The 26,098-nt window shown below is 43.7% G+C and overlaps 1 protein-coding gene and 2 pseudogenes across 1 annotated transcript; all 3 read right to left on the reverse strand.

Annotated features, from left to right (window-relative positions):
- Window positions 1–222: 222 nt before the first annotated feature.
- On the reverse strand, window positions 223–2,499 carry LOC139262537 (ferritin heavy chain, oocyte isoform-like; annotated as a pseudogene).
- An 8,847-nt stretch (window positions 2,500–11,346) lies between these two features.
- LOC139262538 (ferritin, higher subunit-like) lies at window positions 11,347–16,579 on the reverse strand. Its single transcript, XM_070877703.1, has 5 exons — window positions 16,493–16,579; window positions 15,179–15,193; window positions 12,623–12,769; window positions 12,093–12,218; window positions 11,347–11,508 (listed from the first exon to the last, which is right to left on the reverse strand). Exons 1-5 carry the CDS (start codon window positions 16,577–16,579, stop codon window positions 11,347–11,349), a joined length of 537 nt encoding a protein of 178 aa, XP_070733804.1.
- Window positions 16,580–21,144: 4,565 nt separating this feature from the next.
- Window positions 21,145–25,756, reverse strand: LOC139262539 (ferritin heavy chain B-like; annotated as a pseudogene).
- Window positions 25,757–26,098: the final 342 nt, after the last annotated feature.

Consider the following 26,098-nt stretch of genomic DNA (forward strand, 5'->3'; position numbering starts at 1 on the left):
AGCCCCGTGTAATTCTGGCCTAAAGTTAATCTGAAAATAAGCAACCACTCATTCAAATTTACAAGGAGACAAAAAACAGGAGACAGCACTGAACAGTTTATTTACATTTCACATCAAGAGCCCAGGTCTCAGCTCTTTGTACAAAGTCACAAGCCCCCATTCCCTGCAGAATTGGAGGGGTGGGTTCCTCAATTATATTAACACAGGGACTGAACACAAGCTTCAGTCACTCTCTCCAAGGCTATGCTTGTCAAACAGGTACTCCCCCATGCCATTCTCAGGGGCTCCCAGTCTCTTCAGGTTGGTGATGTGATCTCCAAACTTCTTGATCATCATTACTTGTTCATCCAAGTAGTGGGTCTCCAGGAAGTCACACAACTGAAGGAGAAGAGGAAAACAAGTTATGGCCAGTATCTGAAAGTTGTGATTTTAATCCTCTTGGACTGGGGCATTGTCTAATGGGGTAATTAAGATTGATGTAAATTTGCTTTAATGATCCAGTAACTCTGTACAATGGGTACTTAAATCCTGGAAACACATTCATGTCCACAGTAGGCCAACCTCCCGGTCCTCTCCCCAATTAACTGAAGAACCCAGGAGAGAAACCCCAACACAACACTATTGGGCAGAGATCTTTGGTGTAGGCTTGAGGACAGCAATGTTCCACGACCTCCAAATTACCCAGAAACCCACATGAGACACTTACATAAGGGTCAGTGCTCCCAGTGGAGCGTTTGTGCAGATCCAGCAGACTCTGGTTCACATTCTTCTCCATCTGCAGAGCTCTCTGCATCACCTCCAGACCATTGCTCCACTCATCCTGCTCTGGTTTCTGAAGAGGAAAGTCACAGGCCATTCACTTACAATCAATTAAACAAAATACATGAGAAAGTAGAAGGAAGACAAGTGAAAAAGCAACCAGACATCCAGATAACCATAAACAATGTGTCACAGGATGATGCAATTATTGCATTCCACCACCAGGACCATGGAATCAAATCCAGAAAGAAAGCTAGTTGTTTATTGAAACAAACCTTGATGTCAGACAAGATGATCCGGCCTCCACGTCGATTCTGGAATTGCATCAGTTTCTCATTCCTCATGTGACTGCTCCTTGAAGAACTCAGCAAAATGACACAGGGCAACATCATCCCGGTCAAAGTAGAAAGACTGCAGAGAGAATTTTAAACAGCTTCTTCAGACATAGATAATGCAAGATTATTTCCCCCCCCCCGCAGTTAGTGAATTCTTAATCTTACAAAAATACCAACCATTTGTGAACTAGCTTAAGTGCAATTCGCTTCACTAATCGAAGTTGGATAGCTGCTCCTCCCAATAACAGGATGAAAGATGTCAAATCAAACTCAATTCTACTCTTGAACAAGTAATACTTCCCATCATTCACAAACACTGTTAACAAAGGCTGTGTCTGTCCTCAGGTGGATGTGAAAGATCAAGAAATTGAGTAGATTAGGCCTCCATTCTTCCAGAGAAAGAGGATCTCAGGGAAACATTCAAAATTCTTACAGGGCTGGTGTGTGGAGATGTAGGAAGGTTTCTTCCCCTAGCTGGGGAGTCGAGAACCAAGGGTCAGCCATTTAGGATTGATAATGAGAAATTCCCTCTGTGGGTGGTGATTCACTACCCCGGAGGGCTGTAATAGCTCAGCAGTTGAGCATATTCAAAACAGATCAATACGATCATTGGATATTTAGGGAATCAAGCAATATGGGGACAGTGCAGGATAGTAGAGTTGAGGAAGATGATTGCACGACAGAGCAAGCATGAGGGTCCAAATGGCCTACACTCACTCCTGCTCATATGTTCCACATAACAGGTAACTACACTTAACACCTTCATTGACTACATAGCACTTTAGGACATGCCAAGGTAGTGAAAGGCACTATAGAAATTATTCTTCCATTCTAATCCAAGATTGGACATGGAGTGAGAAAAATCCTCCACTCCAGTAGTTTACACAGTAATAGTGTAATAGAGATCTCAGCAAGGCTCCAACACCAGGATTCTCAGTACTTCACCTCCAATTAATGAGAACACTAGTGAAAACCTGCCCACATTTCACTCACAACAGTCCCCCCAATGAAACTGAACATTGTTTCAGGTCAACAGGCCCCTGATCAGGTTTGTGCTCTTCTGTCACACACTCAGGCAGCAGCAGAGCTGGTTTCAGATATTAAACCTCAAGAGGGCAACTGCTACAGGGAGCAGTCCATTAACTCAACAAGTTTGTCTGTATTACACACCTGAAGTCTTCACTGCCCAAAGACTCTGCTCTCCCAGGGAAGGAAGTTCAGGGAAATACAGCTTAAAGCCAGTTCATGGGACTGGAGAATATCCAACTTTTCAGAATGCAGCAACAAGGAATACAAGACTCACCATGGAGAGGTAAACATAGGAGGAACAGAGCTCCATGTTGATCTGCTTGTTGACAGCAGCCTCACAGTCCTTGTGGTAGTTCTGACACACTTGGGAGGCCATCATGACTATGTATATTACTGCACAATTCAAGAACTAATCCTTTCTCTCACATGCACCTGTATTTATACTACTGGGGCAGCCTGCATTCACACACGGAATGACAGCACCAATGATGATTGACAATCCCTGATAGCCAATCAGGAATCTCCCTTCAATCCAAGCACCAATTAACAAAGGAGAGGGGGTTTAGGGGCGGGAGGTTGAGGCCCAGAGCCAATCAGAGCTTTGGAAAACAGGCCATTCAACCCAACCAGCCCATGCCGGTGTTGTGCTCCACTCGAGCCTCCCGTCTTTCATTGTCCAAATCTATCAGAAAAAGCCTCTATTCCCTTCTCCCTCTTATGCTTGTCTCGCCTCCCTTTAAATGCTTCCCTACTATTCACCTAAACCACTCCCTGTGGTAGTGAGTTCCATAATCTCACCACTCTCTGCGTAAATAAATTTCTCCTGAATTCCCTATTGGATTTCTTGGTGACTATCTTATATTGATGGCCTCTAGTTTTGCTCTACCCCACAAGTGGAAACATTCTCTCTTTCAAAGCTTTCATAATTGTAAGGACCTTTATTAGGCCACCTTCAGCCTGTTCATCCTTTCCTGATAGGTATACCCTCACATTTCTGGTATCATCCTTGTAAATCTTTTTTACACCCTCTTCAGTTGTTCTGTAACTGTGCCTCATTATAGATTCATACAGCACAGAAGGAGGCCATTCAGCCCATTGTGCCTTTGCAGGCTCTTTGAAAGAGTGATCCAATTAGTCCCACTCCTCAGCTCCTTCACCATAGTCCTGCAATGTTTTTCTTTTCTCCTATATATGCAATTCCCTTTTCAAAGTTACTGTTGAATCTGCTTCCACTGCCCTTTCAGGCAGTGTGTTCCAGATCACAACAACTCGCTGTGTAAAAACAATTCTCATCTCTCCTCTCTGGTCCTTTGCCTTTCATGTTGGTGTTTCTCTGAGATCCAAAGCCGTGATGTCTGGTTTCAGTGCAGAAGTGGTTCAGTCCTGGATTAGCTGATGAAACGCGTTCGCTTGGATTAAAACTCTGTTTTAGATGGGTCAAAGGGGGTGGCAGTGATTCAGATCAAGAGCCACCAATCATACCACTGGTCCTTATAATTATGAAAAGTTTTGATAGAGTGGCTAGAGAGAGAATGTTGAACCACCTGAACCGAAAATGTATCGGGTATTTATACCTGTATTGGTTGAAGGATCTATGATGCAGTCACAAAGGGCTTTGAGCAAACTGATGGACATCACATGGTCACACTCAATGGCCACCCAGGTAGGCACCAGAGACTTTGATTCAGGCCTGTGGTTACGGAATCTGGGGGAACCTTTGATTGATACTTTGCACAGGATCTCTTTGAATTCAGTGTCACTCCCTGTGGGGAGTAGGGATGGTGATAGGCACAGAAAGCCCAAGGTGGTGAGAAGCTTCCTTTGCAATTTATGAAGTTTCATACAATAGCAAAGATCGGATAAGGTGACTGGAAACTTTGAGAGAGGAATGACTGAAGACGGCAATTTCATTTCACTCACTGCAGTTCTCAACAAATTAATTTATAAACATTGGATAAATCATCAGCATTATAGACAGTCCCTCGAACAAGGATGACTTGCTTTCACAGGAGATCATAGATCTCTCAATGAAGGACCCGATGTTCTAGTCCTGAACTCCAATTGAAGGGGTGTAAGATGCCTGTGTGTGGATTTTATTATCGTGGTTAGAATTGCACATCAGCCACCACACGGGCTTGACCGAGCTAGGCCTTTATCCCGTGGCGAGTGGTAACCAAGATGACCTGGAGGCCTGCTCTGCTGCATGGACCTAGTGCGCACACATATCACAGTGTGGTCTGGCCCTTGCTGCCCTTGGGTCTTCCGCTCTTCTGGGCACCGTACCCACATTTGCCGCACCTACGCCACGATCTCTCGCCGCTCCTCCACCACAAACATTCTCTGCTCCTCTGTCAAACATTCGCCGCACTTCCGCCACGATCTCTAAGCGCATCTCCGCCACAAGAACTAAACTATTTAAGCTTCCTTATTAAGCTAACATCCAGTGGCAACCTGAAGATCATTTGCCACATATGTAAATTCATTCATTCATCTCTCAAATCTGAGCATATTTTGGAAACAAATTAACTTTTGTTATAAACATCTCTAATAAAGTTAGACTAAATGTTACAGAATCAGAATAATTTCAGTTCGCATTACACTAAATCATAACAAACATACTAAACGTCAGTCATGAAAATATACTAAATATGATGAATTAATTGTAAATCTATCCGCTTAGAACGAATTTTCCATGGAAGTAACTTTGTTGATATTGTCTCTTTTATCCAACCTTTCCTTTTGTAATTGGTCTTCATTATATTCTCTAAATCCTCTTTCTGATTTATCAATCTCCAACTCTCAGATACTGTAGCTCTGTTTATTTTGACTCTCCCTCAGTTATTCTTTCACTGGTCTGCATCTCTCTCCAACTTTGTCCTTCAAAATGTCCAGCTCTTTTTGCTTTCTTGTCCCTTCAAATTCCTCCACCTCTATTTTGTTCATCTCTCTTGCATTCAGAATCCTGCTTTGCCGTCCTCTCTCTTCAGCTCTCTTCCTTTTGTCCATCAGATTTCCAGTTTCATTTTGTTCATCTTAATTTTGAATTTTTTCCAGCATCCCCACCCTCTCATTTGATTTTACCTCTTGGTCCTCTTAAGATAGGACACATGCAGCAGAATTCTAAATGAGCGGATATTTACGGAGAGTTGAGGATGGTATGCTGGCCAGGAGAGCTTTGGAATAGTCGAGACTAAAGGTGACAAAGGCATGGAAGAGAGTTTCGGCAGCAGATAGACTGGGAAGGCAGTGAGCAATATTATGGAGATGAAAGTTGTTATATATGTAAACTTGTATATACTCTGTACAGCCACCAGAGGGCTCATCCCCTGGAGTCCCAAGGGATTCCATAATCCCTTGTGAGCGCAGGTATTTAAGGAGGCCTCACAAGTTGGAGAGGCGCTCTGGAGACCTGCAATAAAAGACTACGGTCACACTTTACTTTGAGCTCAGTCTCACTCTTTCTCCATACATAACAACTGGCAACGAGATACAGATAGCCAACGCAAAGATGCAGAAAACAGTGGGCAGCCTTGAGTAATTTTCTGAGAGAAATGATTGGGAAACCATTGTGGGTTGACTCGATCAATACTTCGTAACCAACGAGCTGGATGGAAAACAGAACGCTACCAAACGAAGAGCAATTCTCCTCACTGTCTGTGGGGCACCAAAATATGGCCTCATGAAAATCTGCTTACTCCAGCGAAACCCACGAAGAAATCGTACGATGATTTGTGCACACTGGTCCGGGAGCATTTGAACCCAAAGGAAAGCGTTCTGATGGCGAGGTAACGGTTCTACACCTGCAAAAGTTCTGAAGGCCAGGAAGCAGCGAATTATGTCACCGAGCTAAGATGCCTTGCAGGACTTTGTGAATTTGAAGGACATTTGGAGCACATGCGCAGAGGCTTTTTCGTACTTGGCATTGGCCACGAAACCATACTTCGCAAACTTTTGACTGTAGAGGCCCCAACCTTGAGTAAAGCCATAGCGAGAGCCCAGGCATTCATTGCCACCAGTGACAATATGAAGCAAATCTCTCAGCACACAAGTGTTGCTACAAGTACTGTGAAAAAAGTGATGTTGTTTTCAAATCGCAATGTACAGGGCAGGTCATGCATGCTTGCAGCTGCACGTCCGCAGATGTCTCAGAGTCCACCATCAAGGGTGATGAATGCAAGGCCATTAACACCTTGTTGGCGCTGCGGGGGTGATCATTGTTTTCATTCATGCCAATTCAAAGGGTACAGTTGCAAGGGCTGTGGAACAATGCGGCACCTCCAACGTATGTGCAGGCGAGCTGTAAATCCTGCAAACCACCATGGTGCAGAGGAGGACAGATCCACGGAGGATCACGATGAACCAGAGCATCAGACCGAGGTGGCAGAGGTACATGGGGTGCACACATTCACCACAAAGTGTCCCCTGATAATGCTGAATGTTGAACTAAATGAACTCCCGGTGTCAATGGAGATGGACACAGGTGCGAGCCAGTGAATCATGGGCAAAAAGACTTTGGAAAAATTGTGGTGCAGCAAGGTCTCAAGGCTAGTTTTAACTCCAATTCGCACAAAATTAAGAACTTACACAAAGGAATTGATTCCCGTAATGGGCAGTGCTACTTTAAAGGTCTCCTATGATGGAGCATGGCACAAGCTACCACTCTGGGTGGTACCGGGCGATGGTCTCATGCTACTCGGCAGGAACTAGCTGGGAAAGATATGCTGGAAGTGGAACGACGTCCGAGCCCTATCGCCCGCTGACGACACTTCGTGTGCCCAGGTCTTAAACAAGTTCCCTTCGCTGTTCGAACCAGGCACGGGAAATTCCAAGGAGCAAAAGTGCAGACCCATCCATCAGAAGGCGAGAGCAGTATCGTACATGGTGAGAGAATGGATAGATATCAAGCTCGACCGGCTGCAAACAGAAGGCATCATTTCAATGATCGAGTTCAATGAGTGGGCCTGTCCTATTGTCCCAGTCCTCAAGGGAGATTGCACCGTCAGAATCTGTGGTGATTACAAAGTAACTGTCAATCGTTTCTCCCTGCATGACCAATATCCGCTACCACAGGCCAGTGACCTCTTTGCAACGCTGGCGGGAGGAAAGATGTTCACGAAGCTGGGTTTGACTTCAGCCTACATGATGCAGGAACTGGAGGAATCATTGAAGGGCCTCATCTGCATCCACACGCACAAAGGTATTTTCATTGATAACAGATGCCCGCTTGGAATTTGATCAGCGGCGGCGATATTCCAGAGAAACATGGAAAGCTTCCTGAAGTCAGTCCCGCGCACTGTGGTCTTCCAGGACGACATCTTGGTTTCAGGTCGGGATCCAGTTGAGCATCTGCAGAACCCGGAGGAGGTTCTTAGTGGACTCAACTGCGTGGGGCTCAAGTTAAAATGTTCGAAGTGCGTTTTCCTGGTGCCTGAAGTGGAGTTCCTGGGGAGGAAGGTCACGGCGGACGGCATGAGGCCCACCAATTCGAAGGTGGAGGCAATCGAGAACGCATCGAGGCCACAGAACGTGACAAAGCTGCAGTCATTTCGAGGACACCTGAACTATTTTGGTAACTTCTTACCGGGTCTCAGCACATTGTTATTGTCCCTCGTGAAAAACTGTGTGCTTCACTGGAGCTGGTCCAATGTCCCAGTGGAAATGCAGGAAGAGATAAAGCCGTACCAGTGGCGCAAAGATGAAATATCTATACAGGCAGACTGCCTTCTGTGGGGCAATGGAGTAGTGGTTCCCAGGAAGGGCAGAGACACCTTCGTTAGTGACCTCCACAGTACCCACCCAGGCATCGTAATGATGAAAGCGATAGCCAGACCCTAAGCAATGCACCCAGGGAGGCGCTGCTAAGTTTATGGTCTTGGCCCTCCAATCCATGGTCTAGGGTACACGTCGACTATGCAGGCCCGTTCTTGGGTAAAATGTTCCTTGTGGTTGTAGATGCGTACTCCAAATGGATTGAATGTGATATAATGTCGGCGAGCATGTCCGCTGCCACTACTAAAAGCCTGCGGGCCATGTTTGCCACACACGGCCTACCCAATGTCCTGGTGAACGACAATGGGCCATGTTTTACCAGTGCTGAGTTGAAAGAATTCATGAACCGTAACGGGATCAAACATGTCACATCTGCCCTGTTTAAACCAGCATCCAATGGTCAGGCAGAGAGAGCAGTGCAAACCATCAAGCAGGGCTTGAAGAGGGTAACGGAAGGCTCACTGCAGACTCGCCTATCCCGAGTCCTACTTAGCTACCGCGCGATACCCCATTCGCTCACTGGGATCCCACCTGCTGAACTGCTCATGAAAAGAGCACTTAAGACAAGGCTCTCGTTAGTTCACTCTGATCTACATGAACAGATAGAGAGCAGGCGGCTTCAACAAAGTACATACCATGATAGCACAAATGTGTCATGCGAGATTGAAATCAATGATCCTGTATTTGTATTGAATTATGGACAAGGTCCCAAGTGGCTTCCCGGCACTGTCATGGCCAAAGAGGGGAGCAGGGTGTTGCTGGTCAAACTTTCAAATTAACTCATTCACCGGAAACACTTGGACCAAATCAAACTCAGATTCACGGACTAACCTGAGCAACCCACATTGGACCCTACATTTTTTGACCCCCCAACATACACACCAGTGGCAACTGGCACCGCGGTTGGCCATGAAGCAGAACCCATCATCCACAGCAGCCCAGCAGGACCCACCACACCGGGCAGCCCAGCAAGGCCAGCGGCAGAGCAGCCCAGCCAGGGCACAATAGATGATTCGCTAATACCGACATTCACACCGAGACGATCAACCAGGGCAAGAAAGGTCCCAGATCGACTCACCTTCTAATTACACTGTTAACTTTATGGGGGAGTGTTGTTATATATGTAAACTTGTCGATACTCTGTACAGCCACCAGAGGGCTCATCCCCTGGAGTCCCAAGGGATCCCACAATCCCTTGGGAGCACAGGTATTTAAGGAGGCCTCACAGATTGGAGAAGCACTCTGGAGACCTGCAATAAAAGACAAAGGTCACACTTTACTTTGAGCTCACAGTGTTCAGTCTGACTCTTTCTCCACACATAACAGAAGTACGTGGTCTTTGTGATGGAAATGATATTGGATCAGATAGATTAACTGTGAGGAAGGCTGTAAGCAACTTTAGGACACAGATAAGTCAGTTGGCTCGGCAGATGGTTGTTAGATGAAATTTTAGGTGCAAAAACATGACATGGATAAATACAGTTGTAGTGTCAACATTTGAATCCATTCCTGCGGTGAAGGAGACACATGGGGATCCAACAGGATTTGGAGAGGATGATTGTTATTTGGTATTGAATGCACAAGTGGATATGTTTATGGAGGAGCTGTATTGGGTTTATTAATTGCTGTAACAGAAAGTGTTGAAGGGTCCGCGGGCAGGAGAAATATCTATTGTTCTTGCTTGGTGTTTTAAGTTAACTGCTTTGTGTGTTTAATTAATACATTTACTCCTTCTAGAAGGATTACATTTTATTCGAGTACAGTTCATGATTACCTCTCCCTTTAATGCCTTGGAAAACTTCTTATTCATGTAAGAACCGAGGTAGACAGGTTATTCAATCAAGAGAGAGACAAACACAGAAAAAATGTTAAGAACCAAGTTCAATCCTCTCCCCAAAAGGAATTCACACTTTCTGCCCCAAGTGGCCAGTGGCTTGTAAGTAAATATGGCATTTCAGCTGCATTTCCCAATCACCCAATTGTATTGCCTTTAGTACTGTAAGCATCAGCGCAAACATCGACACAAACTTCAGGATTTTGGACTTTAAGTTTGGACATTGCTTTTCCATATTTCATTTACTGCAGAAGAGCTGACAGTATGACTGGGACAGGCCTAGGCGTGTACTACAGGAATACACATCAGGTGCGTGGGGATAGTCAATGGCTGAAAGCAGGAACCTCATCACAGGTAGATGGCTAATGGGTTCCCATTACATGACAAAGGGGCCCTCCATCAGTGTGTGATCAGATAATCTGGTCAGTGCTCAAGCTATCAAAGTGGAATGAGATAGCCCTGAACACAGGAACCTCAGGACAAAGGAAGCTGACTCATTCGGCCAGACTCATTGGAGCTTTTATCCCCAGGAGGAGCCCAGTAACAAAGGTACAGGCCGGAGATGTGATTTATGCTCTTTAGTTGGACTGCCTCAGGCAAAGGACTGGTTTTTGGCACGAGGATTCAGCAAGCATTGTTCAGGTATAAGAAGTGTCAGTTTGCTGCCATCTCTCTCTCTCTTCGACACTTGCTTGCCTCATTCAATGCATTCAAGGACCGAGCACTCCATCTGGGGCGGAAAGAAGAAACCATCTTTGAAAAAAAGAGCACCTCGCTATTTCAATTATGACTTGGAAACCACAGCTTGATACGGAACCAGAAGATACACCTCGTCTGGAGAAGCAGTGAGTAAGGCAAAGGGGTAACTGATGAGCATTATCCCAACCCACACATCGTTTAGACCACCGCATAGTGTGGAGGGGTGTCGTGTGACCCAACCAAACCTAAGGAGTTTAGTAGGGAGGTTCTGCGCGGATCATAGGCATACGCACAGTCTGTTGCACAGATTCAGTGGTGCGCTATTGGTCCAAGCAGGACTATTAGTTGTGGCTACTTTGCGATTTTGGGGGGGGGGGGGGGGGCACGCAGTGTTGTTTGTTGTGCTGTGTTTGTTTGTTTTATGCTAGCAGGGTGTGTTTTACAAGAAGCATGTGTGAGATTTAATTTGAATAAAAGCATTGTGACGGTTGAGACCAAAAGATCTGTCTATAACTGAGTATTCTGTTCACTGCTATAATTCCCGGGTCTCAAACTGATGTGGGAGGTGTTGATTTGAGACCACCAACCACTTCCATACCATGGATTCAGGGAGCTCCCACAATGCGCTGAGACATTGCTGGTCTCTCACCAAAGTCATTCTGTGCTACTGTATCCACAAACCCGACCAGCAAGTCAGCAGCAACAATATGGAGTTTGGTTCCCACTGAAATAATATATATATTTTGGGATTGTTCCTGGGAATGAAATAGTTCTACTCTAATTCATTGGCAAACTCTCCTTGCATTTTAACAAAATTACAGCAATTGAGAGTTTGTTGTATTGCATCAGTTACCATTGATGCAAATAGCAGAAAGACTACTTATTACCAGTGGAAACAGTTACTTTGGCCCAAGCTCCAGATCACACACGCGCACACACACATAGTGTGTGCTTGTCAAACAGATACTCTCCCAGGCCATTCTCAGGGGCTCCCAGTCTCTTCAGGTTGGTGATGTGGTCGCCAAGCTTCTTGATCATCTTCACTTGTTCATCCAAGTAGTGGGTCTCCAAGAAGTCACACAACTGAAGGAGGGAAACTAGTTAAGATGGAGCAGATATCAAGGAACATTGGAGCTTACCCCTCAGGAGTTTGGATTTTAATCGTCTTGAACTGGAGGAGTTAAGTGGTGCAATTGAAATCAATGGAATTACTGGATCATTTAGATTAAACTTGTGCACAATAGTTGCTGGGACACATGTACTAGTCAATGTCCACAATAGACCGACCTCCTGTCCTTTCCTACCCCACTCACCCCCCACAAAAAAAACTGTAAATCCTTACACAATACCACAAATCCACACGAGGCACATTATATGGACAAGGTCACTCCATGACCTGAACCTTTAATCACAGGAATAAGAAGTGATGACCCTGCATGGGACCTCCCTTTATATACCTGGATGACCAGGTGAGGAGTGTCTGCGACAAGTTCACCCCGTGGTCAAGGTGTGCATTTCTTACGTATATTCAGTATTGCAGTGTTGTTACATTTATGACAAAACCCACCCCAACATAAAGCTCTTGGGCAGAGATCTTTTGAAACAGCTCAAGGATAGCAAGGTTCCACCACCTCCAACTTATCCAGAAACCTACATGAGGTACTTACATGAGGGTCAGTGCTCCCAGTGGAGAGTTTGTGCAGATACAGCAGACTCTGGTTCACATTCTTCTCCATCTGCAGAGCTCTCTGCATCGCCTCCAGACCATTGTTCCACTCCGCCTGCTCTGGTTTCTGAAGAAGAAAGTCACAGTTCCTTGACAATGGATTAAACAAAACACAAGTTTGAAGGAAATAAGGGATGAAAAAATGGCATCAGAAGTCTAGGATACCATGAACCAATGTGTTAGAATATAGAATTACTGCATTCAGCCATCAACCACTGGAGTCAAATTGATGAGGTGAATAGCAGATGGTTTTAAGCTAAATAAGTACACGAGGTTAAAAGAAATAGAAGGATCTGTTGCTAGATAAAGCAAGGTGGGAGCAGATGTTTGGAGCCTGATCACTGGCAGAGACCAGTTTGTCGGAATGGCTGGTTTCTGTGCTGTAAATTGGAACCAACTGCTTTAGAATGTATTGGGAGCAATCAGTTTAAGGAGAGCCAGACAAAAGGCACCTCATTTATTGAGCCAAACCTTGACGTCCACCAAAATGATCTGTCCTCCACGCCGATTCTGGAATTCGATTAGTTTCTCAGCGTGCTCACGTTCCTCATGTGACTGCTCCTTGAAGAACTCAGCAAAGTGACGCAGGGCAACATCATCCCGGTCAAAGTAGAAGGACTGCAGAAAGATCAGAAAATTGGTTGGGTATCACATGGCAGATCTATTATTGTCACTATTGTACATAAAGCCAAACTCAATTTTGCTTCCTTCAAATAATTCAAAGTCTCCCTGAATTTCCATGTACAATATTACACAAGCTCGCAACTGCCTACCGACTTCACTAATGTGGTGGAATGAATAATCCCCTAGCAATAGGGAAACTGGCTAATGGAAAATCAAAAAAGTGATTGGCGAAAGGACGAGGACCAGAGGTAACTTTTTTTAAAATGCATGGGCAGCTTGAAAGGATGGTGGAAGTAAATTAAATGGCAACATTTAAAAAAAAAGACTTAATATGGACAAATCTAAAGGGCTATGAGATCAAGCAGGAGAGAGACTAGTTGGATAGCTCTAGCCAACAGTCAGCACAGGCATGATGGGCCAAATGGCCTCCTTCAGTGCTGTAGTATTCCATGGTTATCAATTCAGCTTTGTTAGAACAAGCTCAAAACCATATCCTTAATCTTGGCACCCTATACTCAATTGTAGGTTTAGAAATTAGTGAAAGATTATTAACAGTACCACTGCAATCATGGTTTATTGAACCCAATCTACTGTGTATAGGCTAGCCAAGGGGCACTACTGGAACTAGAAGTAAAGTAAAGTAGCGATTTAGTCACAGTGCACAATTCACATAGTAGATCTGGCCCAAGTGTTACTGGCTACATTCATCCCATGGAAGCAAAACTAAGCAGCATTCATTTCATACCTACAGCACTAAATATCAAGGCATTCCAGCAGACAACCATTACCACCCCTCAGAGTTTGAGGTCATCAAAGAAGATCAGGAGAAGCAGAGGGGTTGAGGGAGAGTTCCACCAAGTAGGGGGAAACATGGCTGAAGGCTTTACCACCAATAAAATCAAAAGGGAGTTTGAGAAAAGACAGAAGGGCAAAAACTGGTACCTAAAGCGAAGAGGTCAAGAACATTAGGAACAGGAGCAGGCCATTCAGCCCCTCAAACCTGTTCCACCATTCAATTCGGTCAGATCTGTAGCTAACTCCATTTATCTAGCAAATAATTAGGAAAGCAAATGGTATGTTGAAATCTAATTCCTTTGTAACAAATGTTAAGAGTAAAGAAGTCTTGCTACAATTATACAGGGTATTGGTGAGGACACACCGAGAATACATAAGAACATAAGAATTGGGAACAGGAGTAGGCCATCTAGCCCCTCGAGCCTGCTCTGCCATTCAACAAGATCATGGCTGATCTGGCCATGGATTCAGCTCCACTTACCCGCCGGCTCCCCAAAACCCTTAATTCCCTTATTGGTTAAAAATCTATATCTATCTGTGCTTTGATTACGTTCAATGAGCTCGCCTCAACTGCTTCCCTGGGCAGAGAATTCCACAGATTCACAACCCTCTGGGAGAAGAAATTCCTTCTCAACTCAGTTTTTAAATTGGCTCACCCGTATTTTGAGGCTGTGCCTCCTAGTTCTAGTCTCCCCGACCAGTGGAAACAATCTCTCTGCCTCTATCTTGTCTATCCCTTTCATTATTTTAAATGTTTCTATAAGATCACCCCTCATCCTTCTGAACTCCAACGAGTAAAGACCCAGTCTACTCAATCTATCATCATAAGGTAATCCCCTCATCACCGGAATCAGCCTAGTGAATCATCTCTGTACCCCCTCCAAAGCTAGTATATCCTTCCTTAATTAAGGTGACCAAAACTGCACGTAGTACTCCAGGTGCAGCCTCACCAATACCCTATACAGTTGCAGCAGGACCTCCCTGCTTTTGTACTCCATCCCTCTCGCAATGAAGGCCAACATTCCATTTGCCTTCCTGATTACCTGCTGCACCTGCAAACTAACTTTTTGAGATTTATGCACAAGGACCCCCAGGTCCCTCTGCACCGCAGCATGTTGTAATTTCTCCCCATTCAAATAATATTCCCTTTTACCGTTCCCCCCCCCCCCGCCAAGGTGGATGACCTCACATTTTCCAACATTGTATTCCATCTGCCAAACCTTAGCCCATTCACTTAACCTATCTAAATCTCTTTGCAGCCTCTGTGTCCTCTACACAACCCGCTTTCCCACTAATCATTGTGTCATCTGCAAATTTTGTTACACTACCCTCTGTCTCCCTCTTCCAGGTCATCTATGTATATTGTAAACAGTTATGCTCCCAGCACCGATCCCTGTGGCACACCACTAACCACTGATTTCCAACCCGAAAAAGGACCCATTTATCCCGACTCTCTACTTTCTGTTAGCCAGCCAATTCTCTATCCATGCTAATACATTTCCTCTGACTCCATGTACCTTTATCTTCTGCAGTAACCTTGTGTGGCACCTTATCGAATGCCTTTTGGAAATCTAAATACACCACATCCATCAGTACACCTCTATCCACCATGCTCGTTATATCCTCAAAGAATTCCAGTAAGTTAGTTAAACATGATTTCCCTTTCATGAATCCATGTTGCGTCTGCTTGATTGCACTATTCCTATCTCGATGTCCCACTATTTCTTCCTTAAATGATAGCTTCAAGCATTTTCCCCCACTACAGATGTTAAACTAATCGACCTATAGTTATCTGCCTTTTGTCTGCCCCCTTTTTTAAACAGAGGCGTTACATTAGCTGCTTTCCAATCCGATGGTACCTGTCCAGAGAATTTTGGTAGATTATAAAGAATGCATCTGCTATAACTTCCGCCATCTCTTAATACCCTGTGTACAGTTCTGGTTTCCTGACCAAACAAAGGACATACTTGCCTTAGAGGTGGAACAAAGGTTCACTAGACTTGTTCCTGGAATGAGGAGATGGCCCTATGTAGAGAGATTGAGTAGACTGGGCCAATGTTCTAGAGTTTAGTAGAATGAGGTGCAAATCTAATTCTTGAGGGGCTTGACAGGGTTAATGCAGAAATAATGTTTACCCTAACTGGAGAAATCTAGAACCAGGGGGTCACAGTCTGAGAATAAGAGGTGGGCCATTAAAGACTGAGAGGAGTTGAAATTTCTTCACTCAGAGGACTGTGGATGCTCAGTCATTGAGTATATTCAAGACAGAGTTCAATCGACTTTTGGGAATGAAATAAATTATGGACTATGGGGATAGTGCGTGAAGGTGGAATTCAGGGAGAAGATCAGCCAAATGGCCTACTCCTATTTCTTATATTCTAATCCCTTAATCCCCTTACCCAACAAAAACCTTGCCTTGGCAACCACAGCGTTGGGTGGGTGGAATGTGGAAAGCAGAGAGAGAGAGAGAGAGAGAGAGAGAGTGTATATGTTCCAGTCCACCACAAATGAGAAAAATTGCTTCCCGACTTCCCCCCCCTAAATGGTCTGGTTCTAATTTGAAGACTGAATCCCCTCATTGCAAAAAGCAAGGTAGGGAAAGGCTATGGAGTGATTTAGAAATGAGGATGGGAATTCTGAATTGCATACATTGAATGCAGGGTGTATTCCAAATAAACTTCAACTACAAGCTCACAAGAGCCCAGGAAAGAAAGTCATCAAGATTCTCCAAATATGGCTCAGGTACTGCATGGAACAGAGAGGCAGTTTGTTAATGAATACACAAGGTGATAATTTCTATTATAGTATAGATTTAACAAATTAATTCACTGTGCATCAAGTGGGCAGGATACAGCATAGAATCTAGTAAATTCACATTGCAGAGGTTCCATTGTGAAGTGCTCAGAAATACGAGACTTAAACATAGGAGGAACAGAGCTCCATGTTGACCTGCTGGTTAACAGCAGCCTCACAGTCCTTGTGGTAGTTCTGACACACTTGAGAAGCCATCCTAATTTGCTTTTCCAAAAATCTAAACCTTGTTGAAGCAAGAAACTGGGAATTAGTTAATTGCAAACTCCTATATTTATACTGCTGGATAATCCAGGGCGGGACAGCCCAGCTGTGAGTGACATTCCTCAATACCCAATCACAAGTTGCAGTCTCTGTCAGAGCACCAATCAAGTGAAGGGAGGCGGGGCCATGACTCCAGAGCCAGTCATGAACTTTGAAGAATGAGCATCATTGTTTGACCCTTCTTTTTGCCAGCAACTGTCAATTTAAAGTCAAGCATGGTCCCCTGTTTAAAGGCACACAACTATCTTTGTTGAAACTAATAATCAAGTGCCCCCTGATTAAAGGGGGTGCACACTCCAAAAACTTTTCAAGTGTCCCTTTTTTTTTGTTTTTTTTAGGGCATTGAAACACAAATTATACAAGTGACCCCTGGCTAAAAGTGTGGGGTGGGGGGCGGGGGCACTAAAACCGGCACAGTAAACGAATTAAACTTTAAACAACAGTAATCAAATTAAAATTTGGTTGCCAGGGGTGATAATGCACTCCAGTCCCTTCGGCACCCACCTCTCACAGAAGGCCGTGAGCGTACCGGTGGACACCGCGTGCTCCATCTCCGGTTGCGAACATAGCCATGGAAGAGAGGCGTACAGTCGGGCAATACGACGACCTCGAACGGCCGCTGGCGTGCCTTGTTGATGGCCCACTTACCCAGATTAGTTGAATCCTCCGTTGTTTGCGAGTCAGTGTCTTTTTAATAGTTCTGCACGGTTCAGTGGGTTGGTCATTTTCAGGTATCTGTAGATGCAACATCCAAAGACAGAGCAGTGAGTCTGCAAAGCAACCGACAGCGGGTCAGGTGAACGGACAGTTCGTGAAATGAATGTGACAAGCGTAAGTGCTCAGATACTCCATCACTTCCAAGTTCAGTGAGCACCTGTACACACAGGAGCTAGAATGTGGCGCGGACCGTGGGATTTTGAATTCTTATGATGTTACCATGACATTTTACAAGCAATAAAATGGACTGCTGTCCAAAAAGAAAGAAAGACTTGCATCCGATTATCTCCTTGCACCTGGACTTCATTGTGGCAGCCTTGGGAACGCATATCCACTTAGAAAGAAGAAAGAATTCCATTTATATAGCCCTTTCACGGCCGCAGGATGTCTCAAAGCTCTTAACAGCCAATCAAGTTCAGCAGTGTGTTAATAACCAGAGAATCTGTTTTGGTTAGGGATAGATATTGTCAAGGACACTGGAGAGATCACATCCTGCGCTTCTTCGAAATAGCATCCTGAGATCTTTGACGTCCATCTAAGAGAGCAGATGGTCTAGCGTCTCATTTTAAAGATAGCACCTCCGATAGTGCAGCGCTCTCGCAGTACTGCCCCCTCCGACAGTGCAGCGTTCCCTCAATACTGCCTGTCTGCATTTCCTCAGTATTGTATGAGTGTGTGTGTGTGTGTGTGTGTGTGAAGGCAGGGTCATTGAATACATTTAAGGTGGAGATAGATAGCTATTTGAGAGATAGTGGAGTCAAGGGTTATGGGGAACAGGCAGGAAAGTGGAGTTGAGGCCAAGATCAGACCAGCCAGCATCTTATTGAATGGGGGAGCAGGCACGAGGTGACAAATGGCATACGCATGTTATGTAAATCTCTCTGCCTCCTTTAAGACACTAAAATCTACTTGTGGTCCCACTGCCTTATGTGGCTGAACACACATGAACATTTTCAGCTGTTGTATTACAGTATTGCAACACTAGATTGAAATGCATGAATAGAATTTGCATGATATACTGTTATGTATTAATGTTTGGGGGTCACCAGACACCAGAGCCACGGTCGGACGTCATCGGGCTGTATGCATGTGTGCTTGGTCACCTGTATATAAGCTGGGTGTCTTTGTCACTCTGGTACTCTTGGGCTGGAATAAAGATGGATCAGGTTGCACCTGAGTGAATTTACAGTAACCAGACTTTTGAGTCATTATATATACAAAGAATTGAAATTAGGTCTTCAACATGTCTGAATAGCTATCGTAGATTGGGTATTGTGCAATGAGAAGGGGTTACTTAATAGTCTTGTTGTGCGGGGTCCTTTAGGGAAGAGTGACCATAACATGATTGAATTCTTCATGAAGATGAAAAGTGAAGTAGTCCAAGCCAAAACCAGGGTCCTAAATCTAAACAAAGGAAACTACGAAGGTATGAGGAATGGCTATGATAGTTTGGGAAGAGTGATTAAAAGGCATGAGGTGGACAGTCAATGGATAACATTTAAGGAACGAATGCATGAATTGCATTGACACAAAAACACAAAAGGAAAAGTGGCCCAACCATGGTTTACAAAAGAAATTAAGGATAGTATTCAATTCAAAGAGGAGTCTGTTATGTATTTAACCCTTTGTAACCTGCATTACACCTGACCACAGAGGGCCCACCTGTTGGAGTCCCAAGGGATCCCAGCATCCCTTGGGAGCACAGTATATAAGCAGACCACCCACGAGGTACCTGCACTCTGTAATCTTATTAAAGGAGCTACGGTCACACTAGCTCTTTATACACAGTTCTCAGTCTCACTGTTTATTATGAGTGTAACAGAGTCATACAATGTTGCCAGAAAAAGTAGCAAGCTTGAGGATTGGGAGCAGTTTAGAATTCAGCAAAAAAGGACCAAGAGATTGATTAAGAGGGGGGAAAATAGAATATGAGACGAAACGTGCAAGGAACATAAAAACCGATGTAAATGTTTCTCCAAGTGTGTAAAAAGAAAAAGATTAGTGAAGACAAATGTAGGTCCTTTAGTCAGAAATGAGATAATTTATAATGGGGAACAAGGAGATGGCAGAACAATTAATACTTTGGTTGTGTCTTCTCAGAAGAGAACACAAATAACATCCCAGAAATGCTAGGGAACTAAGGATCTAGTGAGCAAGAGGAATTAAAGGAAATTATTATTAGTCAACATGAATTTATGAAAGGAAAACCGTGTTTGACAAACCTACTGGAGTTTTTTTTTGAGGCTATAACTGATAAATTAGATAAGGGAGAACCAGTGGATGTAATGTATTTGGATTTTCAGAAGGCCTTGGATAAAGTCCCAGAAGAGTTGTGTGCAAAATTAAAGCACATCGAATTGGGGGTAATATACTGGCATAGATTGAAAATTGGTTAATTGATAGGAAACAGCGAATAGGAATAAACAGGTCTTTTCCTGGGTGGTGGGTAGTGATTAGTGTGATACAAGGATCAGTGCTTGAACTCTAGCCAATCACAAATAGGTTGAGGAGGAAACCAAATGTATTATTTCCAATTTTTTCCCCAATACATGTCCTGCTACAGTTTTACAGGGCCTTGGTGAGACCACACCTGGAGTATTGTGCGCAGTTTTGGGTCTCTAAGCATGAGAAAGCACAGCAAAGGCTTACCAGACTGATTCCTGGGATGGAAGGATTGTCGAACAAAGAGATTGGGGTCGATTAGGCCTACATTCACTAGAAGAGCGATAGCAGATCTTATTGAAACATAAAATTCTGACTGGGTTAGATAGACTGGATGCAGGGAGGATGTTTCCCCTGGCTAGGAAGTCTAGAATAAAAAAAAAGAGGCACAAGCTCAGGATACAGGGTAGGAAATTTAGCACTGAGATGAGACATTTTCAGTCAGAGAGTGGTGAAGCTAGGGAATTCTTGACCACAGAAGGTAGTGGAGCCAAGTCATTGAATATATTTTTTAGGAAGGATATAGATATCTTGATACAAAGGCATGAAGGACAATGGGGTAAAAGCAGGAATATGGTGACTTAAAGGATCAATTATCATATTGAATGGCATAAAGGGCCAAAAAGCCTACTACTGCTTCTATTTATGTTTTTATGAATATATGTCAATATATTTAAATTACCACAGCAAAATTGCTCTTCACTAATGCCAGGGCCAATAGTTATTAAAATAGGATTCTAATTCAGGACTTTCTTCACAGGACTGAAGTGGTGCAACACTGATTTACTGGCAAAATTTCAGTTTAACATGTTTCAACTTGCAGTTTGTTGGATTAAAAATTGTCATTTATGCAAGGGCTGATTATTGGAAGAAGTAATTTTATACAGCTGTCCAAGTCCCAAGCTCTGGAGCTCCCTCCCCAAAACATCTCTGCACCTCCTTAACTCTGCTTTTGGTCACTGGGCCAATAACCCAGCAGGCTGTCAACTGTCTGAATGCACCCTTGAAACATTTTAGATCTTACAACAGGGGCCTGAATGGCCCAGTCAATACAAAAAACAACATTACACAAGAGGATAAACAAATTTCATTGGATTAAATCCCATAGCACTGTTACACAGCCCTGTATAATTCTTGTTTGATGTAAACCACATTATGTTAAATGAAAAATAAGCATCCACTCAAACTTAAAAAGGAGACAAAACCCAATCCAATGTTGAACAATTTATTTAGAGTGATGGTCTCAGCTCTTTGCACAAAGTCACAAACAATCATTTCCTACAGGAAAGGGTCTAATTATAAATATATGTACTAAACACAACAAGCTTGATCCAGTCAGTTTAGTCACTCTCCCCCAGGGTGTGCTTGTCAAACAGGTACTCGCCCAAGCCATTCTCAGGGGCTCCCAGTCTCTTCAGGTTGGTGATGTGATCTCCAAGTTTCTTGATCATCTTCACTTGTTCATCCAAGTAGTGGGTCTCCAGGAAGTCACACAACTGAAAGAGGGAAACTAGTTATGTCCAGGAGCAGATATCAAGGAATGTCAACTTCTGCTTGAGAATTTAAATTTTAATTCATCTTGAACTGGAGGATAGTCAAGTGCTGCAATTGGGATTGAAGTAATTACTGCAACATCAGATTAAATTTTCTGCATAATAGGTGCTCAGATCTTGGGATCAGACACACCTTTACGAGTCTATGTCCACAGTAGGCCAACTACCCCCATTCCTTTCCACAACTCAAAAATAATCCATCAACAAAGCTATTAGGCATGGGGAGCCTTTAATTAGGCTCAAGCACAGCAAGATTCCACAACCTCCAACTTACCCAAAAGCCCACATTAAAATTATTAACAACTTACATGAGGATCTGTCCTCCCAGTGGAGAGTTTGTGCAGATCCAGCAGACTCTGGTTTACATTCTTCTCCATCTGCAGAGCTCTCTGCATCACCTCCAGACCATTGCTCCACTCATCCTGCGCTGGTTTCTGGAAACAAAAAACAATTCACATAATGTATTAAACAAACATACAATAAAAAAGATCAACATTACCATGAACCAATGTGTTAGCCTCATAGCAATTTTATATTCTATCACAAACATTGGAGTCATATTGATGAAGCAAACAGCATATTTAAGGGAAGGCTAGGCAAGTGCATGGTAGACAAGTGAATAGAATAATATGTTGATTGGGTTAGATGAAGCCAGGAGAGAGAGGAGGCTCATGTGGAGCATAAAAACTGGCATTGACCAGATTGGAACCAATTCCAGCTTTAGCATGTATTGGGAACAATCAGTCCAAGGGGATCCAGACACAATGCCACACATTTATTGAATCAAACCTTGATGTCCAAGATGATTCAGCCTCCACGCAGATTCTGGAATTCCATCAGTTTCTCAGCATGCTCATGTTCCTCATGTGACTGTTCCTTGAAGAACTCAGCAACGTGACGCAGGGCAACATCATCCCAGTCAAAGTAGAAGGACTGCAGAGAGAATTTAAAACAGCTTCTTTAGACCTTGATCTTCACATACAATGCAATATTATTATTTTTGCCCCAGTTAGTGAATTCTTAAACCTTCAAAAATAGATACCATTTGTTAGCTAGCAAAATGCAATTCACTTGAGTTGAGCCTCACCTCCCTATTACAGGATGAAAGGTGCAATCAGCAAAGAAAAACTATAAACTAAAATTCAGGATTATATTTCATGTCCAGTCAAACTAAATTCAACTCCTGGATAAACGATACCTCCTCTACTTTGTTATTTACACAAAACTTCTGTCCTCAGGTGGGTGTGAAATATTGAGAGAGAGAGAGAGAGAGAGAGAGAGAGAGAGAGAGAGAGAGAGAGAGAGAGAGAGAGAGAGAGAGAGAGATTGAGTGGACTAGGCCTCTATTCTCCAGAGTTTAGAAGGATGATCTCATTGGAAATACACAAAATTCTTATAGGGCTTGAAGGATTAGACACAGGGAGGATGTTTCCCCTTGCTGGAGTCTAGAACCCAGGGTCACAGTCCCTTAAGGGGTCAGCCATTTAGGACTGAGATGAGAAATTTCTCCACTCAACAGGGTGGTGAATCCTTGGAATTCTCCACCACAGGGGCTGTGGAGGCTCCGTCATTGAGTATATTCAAGACAGAGCAATAGATTTGTGGATATTAAGGGTATCAATGGATATTGGGACAGTGCAGCAAGTAGAGTTGAGGTAGATCAGCAGCAATGATCTTACTGAATGATAGAACAGGCTTGAGGGGTAAAGAACACTCGACATACAACATGAGAAATAGGAGCAGGAGTAGGCCACACAGCCACTCGAGCCTGCTCTGCCATTTAATACAATCATGGCTGATCTGATCATGGCCTCAGGTCCACTTCCCTGCTTGCTCCCCATAACATCTTTAAGAAACTGTCTATTTCAGTCTTAGTTTATAGAATGTCCCAGCTTCCACAGCTCAGAGGCAGCAAATTCCACTGATTTACAACCCTCAAGATATTTCTCCTCAGTTTTAAATGGACAGCCCCTTATTCTAAGATTATGCCCTCTAGTTCTAGTCTCCCCCATCAGTGGAAACATCCTCTATATCCACCTTGTCAAGCCTCCTCAAAAATCATGTTTTGATAAGATCACCTCATTCTTCTGAATTCCAATGTCTAGAGGCCCAACCTATGCTCAAGTCAACCCCTTCATCTCCAGAAATCAGCCTAGTGAACCTTCTCTGAACTGCCTCAAGAGCAAGCTTATCCCTTCATAAATATGGAAACCAAAACTGCACTCAGTATTCCAGGTGTGGCATCACCAATACCATGTATAACTGTAGCAAGACTACCCTGCTTTTATATTCCATCCCCTTTGAAATAAAGGTCAGGATTCCATTGTCCACCCTAATCACTTGCTGTACCTGCATACTATCCTTTTGTAATCCATGCACAAGTACCCACAGGTCCCACTGTACTGCAGCATTTTGCAATTTTTCCTCCATTTAAATAACTGGCTTTGATTTTTTTCTGCCAAAGTGCAGGACCTCACACTTTCCAACATTGTACTCCATCTGCCAAATTTTTGCCACTCACTTAGCCTGTCAATGTCCTTTGGCAGATTTTTGGGTGTCCTCCTCACACATTGCTTTTCCTCCTATCTTTGTAATGTAGCCAAGTTTACTGACAATACACTTAGTCCCTTCTTCCAAGTCATTATAGATTGTAAATAGTTGGGGTCCCAGCATGGATCTCTGCAGCACCTCACTAGTTACTCATTGCCAACTAGAGATTGAACCATTTATCCCAACTCTTCTGTTGGTTAGCCAATCCTCTAGCCATGCTAATATTACCTCCAAAGCCCATGAACTTTTATCTTGTGCAGTAACCTTTTATGTGGCACCTTGTCACATGCCTTCTGGAATCCAAATATACCACATCCACTGGTTCCCCTTTATCCATCCAGTTCATTACATACTCAAAAGAATTCCAGCAAATTTGTCAAACAACTTCCCCTTCATAAATCCATGCTGACTGCCTGACCAAATTTCCTCTAACTGGTTTATAGTTTCCTGATTTATATAGACAGACATTTGTAGTTTTCTGAAACTGTTGGGAACTCCCCAGAATCCAGGGAATTTTGGTAAATTACAACCAATGCATCCACAATCCCTGCCTCTACTCCTCTTCAAGACCCTAGGATGCAAGCCATCAGGCTCAGGGGATGTATCTGCCTTACTGAGTACCACCTCCTTAGTGATGGTGATAGTTCCTCCCCCCTATAGGAATATTTTTAGTGTCCTCTACCATACAGACTGATACAAAATATTTGTTCAGAGTTTACCATCTCCATGTTCCCCATTACTAATTCCAGTCTCACCCTCTAAGGGACCAACATTTACTTTAGCCACTCTTCCTTTTTAATATACCTATAGAAACTCTTGCTTTCTGTTTTTATATCTCATGCTAGTTTACTTTAGTCTAGCATCCTTTCATAAACATTTTTTAAGTCAATCTTTGCTGGCTTTTAAAAGCTTCCCAATCTTCTGTCCTCCCACTAGTTTTGGCCACTTTGTATGACCTTGTTTTTAAAATTGGATACCATCCTTTATTTCTTTAGTTAGCCTAATCCTGCTTCTATGTTCTAGGTACTACTTGAGAGTAGGGGAGATTTCTGCAGTGTCCTGGCAAATATTTATCCCTTAGCCAACACACTGAAACCAATGATCTGATCATTATCCCATTGCAGTTGGAGAGCTTACTGTGCAGTAATTGGCTACTGCATTTCCCACATTACAACAGGTGACTACACTGAACTACTTCATTGGTTACAAAGCACTTTGGGACATTCCAAGGTAGTGAAAGGCACTATAGAAATGATGATTCTTCCATTCTAATCCAAGTTTGGACATAGAGTGAGAAATATCCTCCACTCCAGTAGTTTCCACAGCAAGTGGGCAATAGAGATCTCAGCAGTGAGCAAGGCTCCAACACCAGGATTCTCAGTACTTCACCTCCAATTAATGAGAACACTAGTGAGGAGCTGCCCACATTTCACTAACTACAGTCCCCCACTGAAACTGAACATTGTTTCAGGTCAACAGGCCCCTAACCAGGTTTGTGCTCTTCTGTTGCACTCAGGCAGCAGCAGAGCAGGTTTCAGATATTACACCTCAATAAAGGGCAGCTGCTACAGGGAGCAGTCCATTAACTCAACAAGATCCCCTTGTATTACACACCTGAAGTCCTCACTGCCCAAAGACTCTTCTCCCCCAGGGAATGAAGTTCAAAGAAATACAGCTTAAAGCCAGTTCATGGAACTGGAGAATTAACAACTTTTCAGAATGCAACAACAAGGAATACACAACTCACCATGGAGAGGTAAATATAGGAGGAACAGAGCTCCATGTTGATCTGCTTGTTGACAGCAGCATCACAGTCCTGGTGGTAGTTCTGACACACTTGGGAGGCCATCATTACTATCACCTACACAATTCTGGCACTAACCCTGTCTCACACAAGCTCCTGTATTTATACTACTGGAACAGCCTACATTCTAACAAGGAGTGTCATGACCAATGATGATTGACAATCCCTGAGAGCCAGTCAGGAATCTTCCCTGAATTCAAGCACCAATTAAAAAGGAGAGGGTGTGTGGGGAAGGGAGTGAGACCCAGAGCCAATCAGAGCTTTGTAAAACATGACATTCGGCCCAACCAGTCCATGGCGGCATTCATGCTCCACTTGAGCCTCCTCCCGTCTTTCCTACTCTAAATCTATCAACATAAGCCTGTAATCCCTTCTCCCTCTTATGCT

Source organism: Pristiophorus japonicus, chromosome 4, assembly GCF_044704955.1.
Source record: "Pristiophorus japonicus isolate sPriJap1 chromosome 4, sPriJap1.hap1, whole genome shotgun sequence".
Taxonomy (NCBI): domain Eukaryota; kingdom Metazoa; phylum Chordata; class Chondrichthyes; family Pristiophoridae; genus Pristiophorus; species Pristiophorus japonicus.

Coding starts and splice junctions, on each gene's coding strand:
- LOC139262538 (XM_070877703.1), bottom strand. CDS start 16,579: ATGGCTTCTCAAGTGTGTCAGAACTACCACAAGGACTGTGAGGCTGCT. Junction 12,219..12,622: donor TCATTTTGGTGGACGTCAAG/GTTTGGCTCAAT, acceptor TTTCTTCTTCAG/AAACCAGAGCAGGCGGAGTG. Junction 11,509..12,092: donor CTGGGAGCACTGACCCTCAT/GTAAGTACCTCA, acceptor TCCCTCCTTCAG/TTGTGTGACTTCTTGGAGAC.